Source organism: Gymnoscopelus braueri (assembly GCF_963280865.1).
Source record: "Gymnoscopelus braueri genome assembly, chromosome: 12".
Lineage (NCBI taxonomy): Eukaryota > Metazoa > Chordata > Actinopteri > Myctophiformes > Myctophidae > Gymnoscopelus > Gymnoscopelus braueri.
Genome location: NC_137614.1, coordinates 16,636,199 through 16,652,101, shown reverse-complemented (window position 1 = coordinate 16,652,101; position 15,903 = coordinate 16,636,199). Strand labels below are relative to the sequence as shown.

Here is a 15,903-nt window from a genome sequence, read left to right as displayed (position 1 = left end):
TTTACCGAAGAGATTACGTCAACTCCCTCTCCCCTGCTCTGATTGACAGCCTGACGGACCAATGAAAGGGGAGCCGTCCGTGACTAATGGTTTGACGAGCCAATGGTGATCCTTTAATGAGAAGTTGTGTCGTTTTGACACGGTGGCCTATATATCCCATAGTCTGAAAGGAGGATGGTCGCGCTGTGATAGGCTATTTTGGTTGCCAGGCAACCGGCTGACGCGAGGAGACGACCATCATTGCCCTTTGTAGGCCTGCGTGCAGGGTTGCCATGTCCGGTTATTATAAGCAACTTTGAACTTATTTTTCTGTTAATTTACTTGAAAATATTGGTAGTTGCGGTTTTCTGGGCTTGTTTCTAAAGTGTAGTTGCTTATTTAGGCTTACTTCCAAATGTTTTAATTATTATTCAAACATGTGGTTCTCAAATGTTTTAATCAAAATGTTTTGCGCCAGGGAGCATTTGTGTTGTTGGAATGTTTCAAAAACGTTTAAAATATTCCACATTTTATTGCAAGAGAGTTTGAAAATAGCAGATTTACAAGCGATGCGACGCGTTGTGAGCTTGTAGATAAAGTGCTCATGTCATGTGCATGGCCTAGTTGCTCCTTTGGGCTTGTTTTCATAGACCTGGTTGCTTGTTTCTCTCGCACAACCTGGCAATACTGCCTGCTTGGGACAGTAGCGATAGCGGTACCATGTTTGTTTTAGACGGGTTATCATTGCCACATTTAAAAGAGGAACGTGGAAAGTCACATCTAAAACTTTTCAATCTAGAGCTAACGCTGAAGTACGGTCAATCTTAGCCATGGATCCAAGACAGTCATCTCATCTGCCATGACCGTCATGGATGAACTTCAACATAGTGCTTGCACTTTCTCCCTTTTTGGCCCGTACATCTATATTTACGTTCAGATTTCAAATATAAAGTTCTTACCCCATGGCCACGGATCTTACACTTATGTTCGGGCCCTCAGAAGTACCCGTATGTTCCGTATTGTTGAATAAAAAGCATTTTAATCTGATTGGTGGCCATTTCCTCATAGCTATAATGTATGAGTGCAATACACCTCCCAACCGATAGGGTCACGTAGTTGAAAGCATATGGAGAAAATGGCCACCGATCAGATTAAAATGCTGTTTATTGAACAATACGGAATATATGGGTACTTCTGGGGGCCCGTACATAATTGTAACATCCGTGGCCATGGAATACACCATTTATATTTGAAATGTGAATGTTTATGCAGATGTACGGACCAAAAAGGGAGAAAGTGAAAATACTATGTTGAAGTTAATCCATGACTGTCATATAATATATTATGACAGTATATCAGGGCTAGAGTCAACGCTGAGATACGGTAAAATCTAACTGCTTCTTAAATGTCACGAGACGATCTTGCATAAACAAACAGGCCTCGTATATAGTATGTCAGGCGCACGTTTTTTAGATATACTTCCAATGTGCGGATTATACATTTTAAGCATAGTGATTTTAAACTGATGATGCTGTGTCTATCTATTCTAGTTAGAAGTTTCATGACAACCAACAAACCAATCACAGCGGGATCATCCCTCCGAGCCATGGGATGTAGAGAGGTCTTGATTTTTTTTATAATTTTTTTTTCGTGACGCCATACTGCAGGATTTCTCCTCACCGCTCCCCAGCCAGTGTTGCCAGGTTTTGCGAGAGAAACAAGTAACCGGGTTTATGAAAACAAGCCCAAAAGAAGCGAGTAAGCGACTATGACACTTTAAACATACGTTGGCTATTTGAAAATAGCGTCGCGATGCCACGCTTTGTGAGCTTGTAGATCGGCTATTTTCAACAACAAAAAACTTAAGAAAATTAGAAAAATGTAGAATATTTTTGTACATTTATAACAGTTATACATTTTAAAGGGATATTTCACTTTCAAAAAAACTTTTGGTCATTTTATCGTCTACTCAGGCTTTAGTGAGCCCCCCAGACAGTTTTTAAGTTGCTTGATTTAGTATTTAGATATTTGATAATCATTTTATCAGACACGCCCCCTTCCTATACAAACCCATAACTTCAAACTCAATTTTTAGCCTGTTAGATTCATCAAAAACACCCGTCCTTGGTTCTGCTCACTCACCCTGCCCTCCTAATACGCGAGGGGCCCGTGTTTTTTTTATTAATTTTTTCATTTATTATTATTTATTTTTTTTAATGTATTTAATTTTTTTCATTTTCCAAATTTTTTTTAAAAAATAAATGAAAAAAGTTATCGAAAAAACACGGCCCCCTCGCGGGGGGGGCCCCCTTTTGACGAATCTAACATGTTAAAAATGGAGTTTGAAGTTATAATGGGTTTGTATAGGAAGGGGGCGTGTCTGATAAAATGAATATTAAATATCTAAATACTAAATCAAGCAACTTAAAAACGGTCTGGGGGGCTCACAAAAGCCCGAGTAGACGATAGAATGACCAAAAGTTTTTTTGAAAGTGAAATATCCCTTTAAATAACAACAATGTATGGGGGTAAAATATTTTCAAAATGTGACCCACTGGTTTAAACAAAATTAGGAAGCAAGACCAAATAAGCAACCACACTTTAGAAACAAGCCCCAAAAAACTATTTCATTACAAGCAACTTTAGAGAAAAACAAGCCCAAAGTCGCTTATAATAGGCGGACATGGCAACACTGTCCCCAGCGCTGTCACCGCACTACCACCAGCACAAGGCCTCATCCCAGACCAGACAGCCCACATTCAGGGTCACTGGAAAGGGCGCCGTCTAGCTGGGAGGACATTGTAACTACATTTTGGCATAGAGCTCACAAAGCCGACATTCATTCAATCACAGCCTCTGTGTATATTTTGTTGTTATATCTCCAGTTAACCCAGTGGTTTAGTCTGTTCAAATAGTTTATAGAGAACTGTTCTCCACCACAATACACTTTAATTTTGTTTTATTTTTGGGTCTTTTTCTGCCTTCATTATGGATAGAACAGTGAAGATAGGACAGGAAACGGGGGGAGATAAACGGAGAGTGACACGCAGCAAAGGCCGTCGGAGTAGGGAATTTAACCCGCAACACAGGCATTAGAGCCTACATGTGGGATGAGCCTTAACCACTAGGCCATCGGTACAACACCGCAATACACTTTAAATTAATTTGAATTTCAGTTTTGGAATAATCAATTTACCTTGATTCATCTAAAGCAGAATTTCACCCACTTTCACCCAATTCATTACAACAAAGCTGATTCTGATTCTAATAATCAAAAACGAATAAACTACTGATAATAATCCACAAAAGACTCCTTCTGAACATGTGTGCATCATCATTTATTTCAGTTCAAAATCCTAGCTTCCAAAACAGGTATGTGGTTAAAGGAAATAGATTCCTGTACAGTTAAGGTCAGCAAGGTCAAGTTAGGTACAGTGCGCTTTACGAAAGAGAGCCCATCAGTTGAGAGATGTTGGTCATTCTTAAGACCATCCTTTTCTTTTCTCTTCTTTTTCCAATGGTGTGCTCCTATGGTACAACTTGTGTCACCAGTGTGTTCATGCTACATTCTCTCGTTCGGCCTTTTTTGCCAAAAAAGATGAGTCCACGAGGCGCTTATGCCTGATTTACACTTAGTTGGGCGCCATTTCATGCACCAAAAATATCATGTCTTCAAGCTCCCAACACAACGCGTTGTGAGCTTGTAGATCTACTATTTGCGGTGCGAGACACAATGCACAACCAAGTACAGCTCAGGCTTTAGGAGGTTCTGGACTTTAGGCCATGCACACACACAAAGTAAATTCACTCTGTCATTAGGGAGAAGAAAACAAACCAAAAAACAACAAACTAGAAATGACCAACCGTACAGGTATCTGCCATACAGCTGCTTGACTTCCCACTGTACTCAAAAAGAAAGCAGACATTTTAAGCCTAATTTATACTTTGTCGTACAACCATGTTGCTCACCAAAAAAAAATTTTCAACAAGCGATGCGGTCATAAGACAAAAGTATAAATTAACCTTTAGCTAGAGTTCACGTTGAGCTACATCCTTGTTTAGGGTATACTTCTCATTTCAGAGCCTCATGAGTGTTAACACATACATTTGTTGGCTGTATGACTAGGAGCAGCATTATGTGAAGTCCTTTAAGCTTGTCATTGTCACCGTCTCAATGGCGAGACTCAAGGCAAGCCATTTTATCAGAACCCCATCCGCACCCCTTCCCTAAATGTATTCCACTCCCCTTCACATAATTGGATGTCTCTAACGAAGACAACATACAGTCTTACAAAACAGAGAGAGAAAAAGAATATTATCAGTGAAGCAAATTAATGCACCTTGCTGCTAAAACTGTTAGATGTTGGAAACATTCTTGCAGCATTGTAATGCATTGACTACCTCTCATTAAATATATGTATATATTCAGATATATACACAAAGTCATGAGCAAAAAAACCCATTTAAAAGTCTTAACTTTATTATGTTTTGTTTTTTGATGATGGTCTGAGACCAAAAAAACGATAAAAGGTGGGTAAAAATCAAAAAAGGTTTCCTTTTTTTTGTCCTGAATAATTTCTTTTCTTGGTGGTGGTGATACTGAATTCAGGCAAGTTGGTAACATCCCTTAGTTGATGGTTAACGGGGCAGAAGTTGGGGCAGGCCATCTACACTAGTCGTCCTCCTCCCTGCTTTTCTCTCATCCACACCTGGATCCTCTCCTTCAGCTCAGGAACTGAAAAGAAAATATGGTTAAAAAAGTGACAGCAAGGCTAGAAAAGAAAATATTTCACTTTGATATCTGTGCTGTCTTTGTATTATGTACTGTATGGGTTTTGTGCCTTTAAAGCTCTGTTCACATTGGAAGATCGTGCAAAGCAAGAAACATTAAAGCTAGAAGCAATAATTAGGTGTGCCCGAGGTTATGAGTGACAGCTGTCACTCAAGTATCAGCGTGTGTACATTTTGAAATAAAACATTTTGTGACAAAGGCACATTATACTATTCTGCTTGACCTATGCATGTTATTGTATTTGATGAATACATGTAGGAAAACTATCAACATTTCCCATTCAAGGGGGGTAATGGGTCTGATTACTGTGGGTAATTGAATCATTGATTCTGACGGAACACGGCTGGTGAGGTAAATCCATGTTTTCTGTTCCGGTGGATAACAAATTTAAGGGTAACCCCAAACTTTAAGTTACTTTTGGACCGTTAGTGCGTAAGATCGTTTACGTTTTGTTTGGATCTAAAAACAATAGACTTTCTCGGGAGCGCGTATAGAAGAGTCTGTTCGGACCGCAACGCAGAGACAGGGACAGAATTAAATCCCAAAGTGTATTTTATTTAGCATTTGATTGGTCAACTATTTGTGAATTCTATATAAAAAGCATCAGTTAAAAACCTGCCGATCCCGTTATTTCCTTTTATTTAACGGTTATCCTTTTAAAGTTAAAGGCCGATTGTTACAATTTTAAATAGCAGCTGTAGATGGGAAACTACATGGGAGCATGTTGAGCAGGTGGCGCAGGATGATGGCGTGGTCCATAAGGGCTCAACTATAATTTAAGGCCAGGAAGAAAAAGTGTGTCTATAGTAAAGATTTAAAAGCCTCTATGGACTGGTTAGATCTAATATGGAGGGGTAAGCTATTCCAGAGTCTGGGGGCAGCAGCCGAAAAGGCTCGGTCATCTCTCCGACTTGAAGTCACGTCTGCAAGTTACTTTTTTTTGTTAGTTTTTTACCCTTCATAACACATCCATCTCAAACAAGCACAAACAATTGTGAAAACCAATGTTGCATGAAGCATCTTGTTTTCTAGTTGTGAGAGTATCATGGTGTGCCGGTTACCTGACTCCAGCATGCTCTCAGTGAGTGGCTGTCTGTTGAAGGGGTCAGTGGGGGAGTTGAGCAGGTGGCGAAGGATGATAGAGCGGTCCATGATGTTCCCAGAGGGCAGTATCACAGGGTCAGTCATCAGGGTGTCCATTAGAGGGTCTATTAGAACAGTCACACACACATTGTTTTAACACATCCACCGCCAGAGGTTAATCTCATAATGTACTCACCAGTGCCAAGGTGTTTTTTTGTTTTTTTCATGTCGCCATAGATCTTGTTAAAATCCTTAAGATTGAGCCGTGAACGGTCTGTTTACATCCGCGAGATCTCCCTGTATCTCCCAGTGAAGACCGCATGTCAAACGGACTTCCATGACTGTAGTTAGAGCGGATTACGTTAAACAGTGAAATGCGAGGAGAAAAAACTACAGGAAGAGAATTGAGTTTCAGTTTCGTCTGTAGAATGGGAGCGGGCGTGATCGTCGAAACCGGATCCCAAATAATTCTATTTCCTGTCATCAAACCGGAAACGGAAGTGGATCAAAAAAATTCCGAAAGTGCACCCGGACCGCGCATGCGCGAAAAGACCGCAGCCCGTAGGACTACGGGCTCGGCGCTTAACCGTTGGATTTAACGGCCCGTAGAACTACGGGCCCGGCGGTAAAGGTGTTAAAGGCCAAGTTAACCGTCTACCTCCCAATACATATTTCTTTTTTTTTATTAAGACAGATGGTAGGAAAGCTGGGATGGGGACAGCAGAGACGGGCACAAAAGGATTCTAGCTGTTTTTCCACACCATCAGGGTGCAAAAGATATCTTATGCACTTCACTGCAGAGCTGCTACTATTGATTTAGCAATTATAAGACAATTATAAGCTTATGATAAGCTTACATTTCATATTGCACACCAAATGCACTCCTGTAACTGTCACAGCCACACTTCATTGTCACATCACATACTTTTATAACCTCCTATAAAAGTGAATACTTTGAACAACCAAGTTTATTTTGTCTGGTTGATGGACACCCCCAATAGCTCAGAGGTGAGGCACAGAGAGCTTCACACCGTCATATACAGTATATGCTTACTGCACGACAGCCCAAGAAAAGTCCATCTCCAGCCTGCAAAAATACAGCTCAGATACGCCAAGTATTTTATGTGACAGGTTAACTAGTGCACCTCCCAAAACCCCAGCAAAGGAAATGGCCAATAAAAATCTCATTAAGATAATGAGATTAAAACATGCCCTGTACCGAAATGTCACACGGTTGCTTTGGTGCGACTCGTGTGTTACACGTTTAAAAATAAGACCTGCCATGGGGGAACTTTTAACTCTGTAGAAAGTTGACACTCGTGTGTCTTGTACGGCACACTCCATTCGAGTGTGGTGGGCATGCTAGCATGTCCAGCAATCAAAGGTGGTATGTGGGCCACGTTCCCACCCTAGATTATATTAAGTCTGTGGTTATAGGATATCCTTGCTCTAAGCTGTCTATATGACCTCCATTAGCTACAAATCCATTGCAAAATGGCTGGAATTCTACCACAGTAGAGGTTGCTCTTGTTACTTTCTGTCTGCAACTGATTTGAGATTAGAGCAGATGTCAAGTAACTGACTTGGACATCACTAGGTCAAACGGGTTCAGTCAGTTCCTTTTACTGTCTTAAAGGGGTAGTTCACCCCCAAAATAACTTTTTTTCTATTGATTACTGACCATCTGGAGCCTTGAATTCATAGATATTTTTTTGTTTTTGTCACATTCCTAAGCCAATAATTTGATTATAATAAATGTGTCCCCATTGATTCCGGTAGGAGACACAAATGCATTTGTGTCTCCTACCGGAATCAATGGGGCTAAATTTATTATAATCAAATAATAAAGGAAGGAATGCGACAAAAACAAAAAAATATCCATGAATTCAAGGCTCCATGGGGTGAGTAATCAATAGAAAAAAAGTTATTTGGGGGGTGAACTACCCCTTTAAGCCCATGTAGTAATCACAAGCAGAATGATTGTGCAGTGCGAAGCTCAGTGTTATCAGCTTGCCAGTGGCATAGTGGTGATTTCTTAGCTGGGGGGGGACGCCATTTCTTTATGACGTCACGTGAAGGCGTGTGCACACGCACGCACACGAATGCACACAGACATGCTCGACCAGCATTATGAAATATTCAGTTTTAGTTTTGATACATTTTTGTTTGGGTTACTTCTTTTTACTTTTTTCCATTTACAGTTTAGTTTTTATTTAGTTTTAGTCTTTCTAACTTTTTCCAAGGAATGCTTTGATTTATAGAACCTAAGAAATAAAAGTAAGATAATAGAATGAATGCTATCAACCTGTGATGGTGGAAAAACAAAAAGCTGGTTTGTTGCAGCTTTGTATCACCGCCAATGTTCCTCGCACCGCTTTTTGCTAGCTTAGTCTCTTGCCAGAGCAAGGCTGCGTAGCGGCGCGAACCTCTAGTTTTAATAATAGAATAACTCTTTTTTAAATACCTCTATTTCCATTTGATCTAGGAGACAGATGGGGTGTTGAGTCAGACTACAGAAGTGGGCGGTGAATCTGAATAAATCTGAATATATAACTAACAAATACCCAATGATCATTAGGATAAGGATAATTCCTTTTAACAGGACGTTCATGAAAGTCCTTGCGGGCTTGTTTCCAATGAGGGCCTGTGAGCAATTAGGGGTTAAGAGTCTTGCTCAGGGACAAATTTCATTTCATCGACACATATGCTGGCGTGGCCTGGAATCGTACCTGGGGCAACCAGGGCCTCTGGCTCCCTAGGCGGGCTCACTAACCACTCAGCTATGGCCGCCCCTTGGAGGAAATATAACTGTGGCCCTCCATCTTTAAATACCACAATATATAATGTTCCTTGACTTTCTAATATCAAAAGGTCCAAGAAGACTAAGAGCTGTTTTGCAATTCTCAGTTAGTGTGTTCACCTTTGAACTCATCAGGAGCATCACTGTAGTCCATTTCAGACTGAGAATTCTTGGCAACAATCTCTTCCACCTTATCCGATAGCAGCTTGAATTTTTCGATGGCAATGGTGGACTTGATGCCAGCTTTCCTCATTTTGGAGATTACCTCCTCGAAGAGCTCTCGGCTGTAGGACCGCTGGAGATAAGAGGAGGAAAAATTACTTTGTCTGAAGCAAGCCTGTGAGACAGTTGGTGAACATTTAGTGAACATGTCCATCCAAAAATGTGATAATCAACTCTCCTCTTTTTTGTTTTAAAAATAAGAAAATGTATTCAAGAACACCAGGCTACCCACTTTCCCTTTCAGGAACAAAAATATTCCCTGATGTATATATCTAAAGGTCACTCAGCCATCATTACAAAAATTTATCAAATCCCTTTTAAGTGAAATAGTACTAATTTATACATTTCAATCTTGTGTATTGCCATCAATGCCCACCTGGTCATCTGCAATGGCCTTGGCAAAGCGGGCACAGTCAAGCTGTAGGTAGATGTCCGTCAGCTGGTCCAGGAGCTTTTTGGGCTCAAAACCGTATTTTTCAGGGTTCTCCACCTTCAGGTCTCGACACTTAGGCCCACACAGCTGTTGCAGGTTAAAGTTCAGCATGGCTGCTAAACGAGGACCCAGCTCCTAGAAATACATATGTACAGTATAATATCGAAAATAGCAAGCCCTGTTGTACACAAATACACCATTGTCATACAAGTGTGTATGCACATTTCTAATTATATTTACCGGTAAATTAATTTACAAGGAGCTTTCAACACAGAATTGGCACATTTCGTTTAACAAATGGATAAAAAAGCTCTTGCATTCACCAGGAGTGTATATAGAAGAGCAGATGAATAATACATTAGATTTCTACAACAACAGTATAAACAGGGTATTCCCTAGTGTGTGCAACATATCTGTGTGTACTACTACCAATACTAATACTTACGGGCCTGAGGAAGGGTTTCTGGACCTGCTTGGTGAGGATGTGGAACATGTCTACTGTCTCTGTGGCCAGGGCCAGGTAGGAGCGAGACACCCGCTCGTCCTGAGTTAGCTGGGACTGACGACTCTGCTGCTGCTCCTGGGGAAGGGATGACGAGAACCACGTTTGTCCTAAATTCATAAATCCATTCAAAGCTTGACTGAGGTTAGGCATGCAAGTAGCTAACCACATTAACTGTAATGTCCCTGATTGTGTTGAAAGTTGTTCCCAGTTCCACTCTCTACCCCAAGCTTCTGGTCTCCCTCTAAACCGTCTCTAAATGAAGCAACAACAAGAAAATGACAACAAAATAATAAAAAAGCTTTGACTTATTAATAAATACAATCCCAGCTGGCAATCATGATAACCTACGTATTTGAAATAGGGTAACCTTCATTATCCACTTCAGGTCTGTCCTATTAGTCTATTGTTCATTAGTTTGAGGTGAGATGTTGATTCTTGGTTCTCTCAGCTTTCTTACTTATTGTTTTGTCACTCCAGTTTCAGCCAAACTTGACTTAAGTTATGTTATTATTTTCTAGATAACTAAGCCAGAGGCACCTCTGTACCTGATGTAACTTACCTCACTAATAATTAATCTTATTTGGTGCCCAGATAAACACATTGGCGCAGCGACACAAACGCAATGCAAAGCTCAGCCAATCAGTTAAGCCGACGCCTCGGGTTGGCCTATCAGGGAAGCTGGTGCCCACACCCCTCCCAAACACCCATTTGGTGATTCCTCCGCAGCCCCGAACTGACAGATAAAGATATTAGTTGTTTTTCGGTTCTCAGAAACCGTTGGTCCGATCGAATTGCCACTCTGCACCAGGGTCATATGGGACACACGCGTCAAGTTTGAGGCCGTTCGGTCGCACAGTGCCCGAGTTATGCCCGGGAAAGACAGACACACAGGTTTTGTGAATTCATAGAGAATATTCTAACCCTGGGCAGCTGATCCCACTGCTCCTTGTTTTTCATTTCCTCCTGGATCTCATGGATGCGTTTCAAGGACTCCAAGCTCTCGTCTAACAGGAAAGTGGTGTCATTGATCAACATGTTGATGTAGCGGACAAACTGTTTCCCAGAACTATGAGAAGGGGAGAGCACAATAAAGAGGATGTCATTAAATTGTCAGGTCACAGTAATGACGCCATTCCCTCTAATGGATTAATTAAATATTTTCTTGACATTAGTTGCAAGGAGGAGAAATTAACTAATTAAATCATTTTTTAAGTTGGTAATAAATGTATCATCTCTATCGGCATTGGTTCAGAGTCCGGCATGATCCAAACTTAACTAATTCTGTGGTATAATATTGCAACTGTCAGTGAATTATGGACAGTGACTGGTTGACTACAACACACACTAATTTGTCTACACAAACGATAATGTAGCAAACTCACTTGAACTCTTCCAAGAAAGTGCCGTGGTGACCGATGTTCTGCCAAAGACTCTTGAAGATGGTGCTGATGTGATAGCGAATGGTGAACTTGTCATAAAACTCACTGGTGGCGCCAGTATGTTCCACATCTGAATAGAGTAGACAAGAGTCAGCTTTGTGACACAACTACTACCCAAAGTAACACTGCAGCATATTAGAACCATTTAGTATAAGTAGCGGTGTTGGGCAAGTTAATTTTTTATAGTTATAGTTACTGCTTTCAAAAAGTAAAAAAATGTCACTGCATTATAAAGGTTATTAGTTAATTATTAGTTAGGGAAAGAAAACTTTGTATTATTCCTATATGGTGCTGCAGAGGTTAGAGACTAGATCGCCAGAGGATACATTAATCATCTAACGTTGTCGGCTATTTTCACAAAGAAAAGAGCCCCTGTAACTGCTTCATTGAATTTGGAAAGTAATTAGTTACACTACTAGTTACCAGAAAAAGTAGTGGAATAACAGTAACGCATTACTTAGCAATGTGTTACTCCCAACACCGATAAGGAGTGACTCTTTTCCTGAGAGATTTTGTTGTTTTTATATTGGACTATATGTATATCTCATCCTATCATTTCTTACACCCACAACATGAACTGTGCCTTTAATTTGTTAGAACCTCACCAGTATAGAACTTCATGAGAGCGGGTACCAGTTGCTTGACAGATAGGGGGTGGTTCTCCATCATCTCAGAGAACCGCTGGGTTCGCGGCTGTACAGCTGGATTAGTGACAAACAGCACCTCCACCAGCTTGGCAATAAGGTAGGGGTTCCTGATGTAGTTCTGGCTGCAGATGAACACTACCAGGAAGGTCACAATGTCCTGCACGCATGGCTCATAAAGGACCTGTGGGGAATACCTGGGGGAGAGGAAGTGGAGGAGGAAGGAGACAGGGGCAATACAGAAAGTGAGAACAGCTCCTGTCAAATTATTCACACTTTTGATGAGGTCAAGTTATCTGATCCCTTAGGAAAAAAATGTTTGGGGATGTAATTTCTGACATACTGTACTTCTTGAAGGTTAGTACATTTTCTTAGTAAAACGGACCCGAGTTACAATTGTACCTCTTTTTTTCGTCTACACTAGATCTGCTATTTCTGGCTAATGTTCCCCCCAAAATATAGATGCTGGGATTCAAGTGGTTAAGGCCAGCGTAATTACGTTTTTTCTTGCCATCAACATAGCCTATGAGAAGCCCAAGGCAGAAATTTGTTTGAGATAAAAAGAACCATGAACTCACTGGACAACAAAAAGCAGGAATTCGGCTACGTCTTCAATGTAGAACTCGGGCAGAGCAGCAAAGCTTTTAGGAATCTCTGGGTTCAGTGGCAGGGTAATGCTGTGCAAAAGACAGGAAAATACAAACAAGTGGTTAAGGTGCATGCCACATAGGCTCTGATGCCTGACAACGAGTCCCAAGTTTGATTCCCGGCTCGGTGGACCTGCTTGCTGCATGTCACGTGACTCTCTCTAACCGCTTCCTCCCTCTCTACAATTAAAGTTATCGATAAAGGAAAAAAAAGCCGTAAAAAAAACATGTTACTCTAATTTGTTGTTGATCTGCAATGAAAGCAAAACATTACAGACACATTAAAAAGGACAAAATGTAAATTTGGTTTAATTATTTCCTCCTTGTGAAAAGACCATATTGCTTTCTCATAACATTGCGGCAACAGTCTAGCAGTGTGACTCACAGTGGGTAGGCAGGGTCCACCATGCGTAGAATGAGCTGAATGACCGTGCTGTAGAACTGCAGACATCTGCGGAGCAGGTTCTCGTCCAGAAGGCCGGCGTCAGCACAGGCTTTGGCCCGCACCAGTTTCTGAAAGGACAAAGTCACACGTCATTAGCACAGCACTTCGCTGAAGAAATAAATAAAAATGCTCCATCTCAGCATTTCAAGTAATCGTACATAAAAAAATACAAATAAATATATTCTCTCCTTCAGCTTCCAAATTGAAGCAGGCTCCAGGTAAACAGCCAGGAAGCTTATTGAGCAATGTTGAACGTCCGATACCGGGGCATAGCGAGACCATCAGCTTGGGGATGAGCAGCTCTGCTCATCCAAGAGCCCTGCTTGCCCAGAAAAGGCGCTCTGAACAGCGTTTTCTAAAAGCGGCCACTATGTGGTCACCTTTTGTTCATTTCTCATACGGTTTAGTGCAAAAAAGCTAGTCACGGTGGCCGTTTTTTATTTTATAGATGACTAGTGTGAATGTATCCCAACAAAGGAGAGATAAGGGAGGTGTAGAAGAACAACAGGTGAGACCAACCTTGAGCTGGGTTTTGCATCTCTTGAGCATTTCTCTGTGTCGACTGGCTAGCGGCGAGTCTTTCCATTGGCTCTCGCTATTCTTAAGCTCCTCCACAGTTCTAACATAAGAAAAACATCAGTGTTAATACACAAACAAACAAACTTGGATCAGATGAAAAATTTGAAGCTCAAAGAGAGTGTGTGTACCTGTTGAGTTCACGGATAGCGCGCAGCCTGCGGATATAGCGCCTGCAGCCTGGCAGGATGGACAGGTGGTGTGAGTGTAGCGTAAGGAAGAAACACTCTGTTGGGAACTTGGGTTCTGAGAACTTGTTAGGGTCTACATCTGTTAAAAGAAACATGAAACAATTCATACATGAGACAAATACACAATGTAGTTGTGTACTCAAAATGAATAACAGATGAGTAAACCAAACAGAAGTAGACCAATGCCATTAGGTTTACTGTTAAAAAAAAATGTTTGTGATGCTGCTGTAGTAATTTTTTGCTACATATTTTTCCACAATAACCATGCACATCTTGGACAAGCTTAAGGTAGCTCTCCACCGCACCGCTGTCGGTGGCGATAAGTGTTGGAGTCACCAACGCACAGAATTGAAAGCCATGCGCATAGAGTACATGTCAGCTTGTCAGTGCATGTGCCAAATCGAATCTTTTAACAATGCATCGCGGCTCTATGTGGAGCGTTGCTGGTGCTTGCTTTTTTAAATTGGTGTCTGTTTCTGCAGAGTGTATGCTAAACTTCTGCAGAACTCATCATTAATGTCGGTTTTTGAACAAGTGACCAATCACATAAGAGAAGGGGCGGACGAATATTTCAGTTGAATCTGAAATAGTCGGAGAGGCTGAGGTTTAATGCAGCCTACAATGCAGGTATTTTTTATCTAACTATAATAAAGTAGAATCACTGTCTTTTTTTATATTAGTTAAATATTGCATTTCATCTCTTTTAGCAAATGAGTACATTGGAATTGGCAATGGCACCCCCCCACACACACACATTTACCAAATATAATATACCAAACTGAAGCTCAAAACTGTGATCTGAACAGTATTGCAAGTTATTTTCTTTTCTTTTCACTGTTACACCTTGTTAAATATGTGCATGTTTTATCATTTTAAAGACAACCAACAAGCTTCCAGATTAAGCAGAATGACTGATTGAGATAATCACAAGGGGACAATTTATTTGATGTAAAATTGGATCACTACTACTACAGTGCCAATGAAATAAAAAAATATGTTCATACTGTGCCAGCAATTTATTTGAATTTTTTTCAAAGTAAAAAAAAAGTGCTTAGGAAGCGAGATACAGCCTTTTTCAGTTATAAGTTAAACAAAGAGTGGATGGAGCTGTAAATCTTCAAATAATGATATCTTGGGTTCTGACATTTTCTTTCCAAAAATAAATAAATAATAATAAATATATATATTTTTTTAAACTCAGGATTTTTCATTCTTGGCACTAAGGGCATTCAGAAAAAACTCGGGATATCTCGTTGTGTGGCACTGAGAGAGTTAATGAATCATATTCGTAAGTGATAAGCAATAAAAATGGCTCCAGCGGATCAAAGCATTGTTTATCGGGCTCAATCGGGCTCTAATGACAATTAATTGCATTGGATGTAATAAATGTATATTGTCAACTTACGTAGCTCAGCTAGCCAGCTCTTGAGTTCCTCCATGGTGGCCTTTAGGCGGGTTTCCTCAGAGCTGACCTGAAGACGACAGCGTGGGTGGAATATGTAGTATGGGTCCACCGTCTCCAGTTTGATCTTCATGCTCAGCTGTTGCAGCACTGACAGGAAGTTCAGCATAAAGCCATCTGTCGATACTAGCTTATCGTCAGTCTGGGGGGAAAGAGGAGGAATAAAGAAGAGGGTAGCTATAACAGAACATGCAGTGTAACTTTGTGTTGGAAACAAAAGGACAACCTAAACAATAAAATGGATCCCTACTCATCAAACCCCTAATGGAGGATATAGGGAGAACTTAATGGAAAGGACTTTGTATTGTTTAAAGTCTATACCAATGTTGATTTGAAACATGTATGAAAACACAATCTAAAAGTTATCTAACCCTAACCACCAATGAGTACAAATTATGCACAATTATCTATTAGAATATATTTATAATACACCCAAGCAGTACAATTCCAAAGACATGCAGAGTGAATACCGTAAGACTTTTTGCTTCTTACCTGCAACTGGGCTTTCTTCACATTACAGTTGACTAGAGCTGCCATGTAACTAAGAGCCATTTCACGTGTTTCTCCATTGAGCAAAATGTTGTGAAGGACTTTAAACATGTCACCCTGATGAAGAAATATTAGATTTAGGCACATGAAATGATGCCATCACTGGTTTAAGTGAAAGCCTTAAAAAAGGATGCAA

The 15,903-nt window shown here is 40.6% G+C and overlaps 1 protein-coding gene across 2 annotated transcripts in view; it reads right to left on the bottom strand.

Annotated features, from left to right (window-relative positions):
* Positions 1-3,293: 3,293 nt before the first annotated feature.
* The window catches only part of ube4b (ubiquitination factor E4B, UFD2 homolog), a 29,992-nt gene continuing 17,382 nt past the window's right edge, over positions 3,294-15,903 (bottom strand). For both annotated transcript variants that reach the window (XM_080445853.1, XM_080445854.1), the window contains 14 exons: positions 15,711-15,824; positions 15,162-15,360; positions 13,697-13,835; positions 13,509-13,608; positions 12,930-13,057; positions 12,476-12,574; positions 11,859-12,094; positions 11,197-11,323; positions 10,736-10,880; positions 9,755-9,889; positions 9,253-9,444; positions 8,775-8,949; positions 5,833-5,979; positions 3,294-4,714 (listed from right to left, as the gene is read on the bottom strand). In XM_080445853.1, coding sequence (XP_080301979.1) covers positions 4,647-4,714; positions 5,833-5,979; positions 8,775-8,949; positions 9,253-9,444; positions 9,755-9,889; positions 10,736-10,880; positions 11,197-11,323; positions 11,859-12,094; positions 12,476-12,574; positions 12,930-13,057; positions 13,509-13,608; positions 13,697-13,835; positions 15,162-15,360; positions 15,711-15,824 — 2,004 coding nt within the window. In that variant the 3' untranslated portion in view covers positions 3,294-4,646. The remainder of the gene's footprint in view (positions 4,715-5,832; positions 5,980-8,774; positions 8,950-9,252; positions 9,445-9,754; positions 9,890-10,735; positions 10,881-11,196; positions 11,324-11,858; positions 12,095-12,475; positions 12,575-12,929; positions 13,058-13,508; positions 13,609-13,696; positions 13,836-15,161; positions 15,361-15,710; positions 15,825-15,903) is intronic.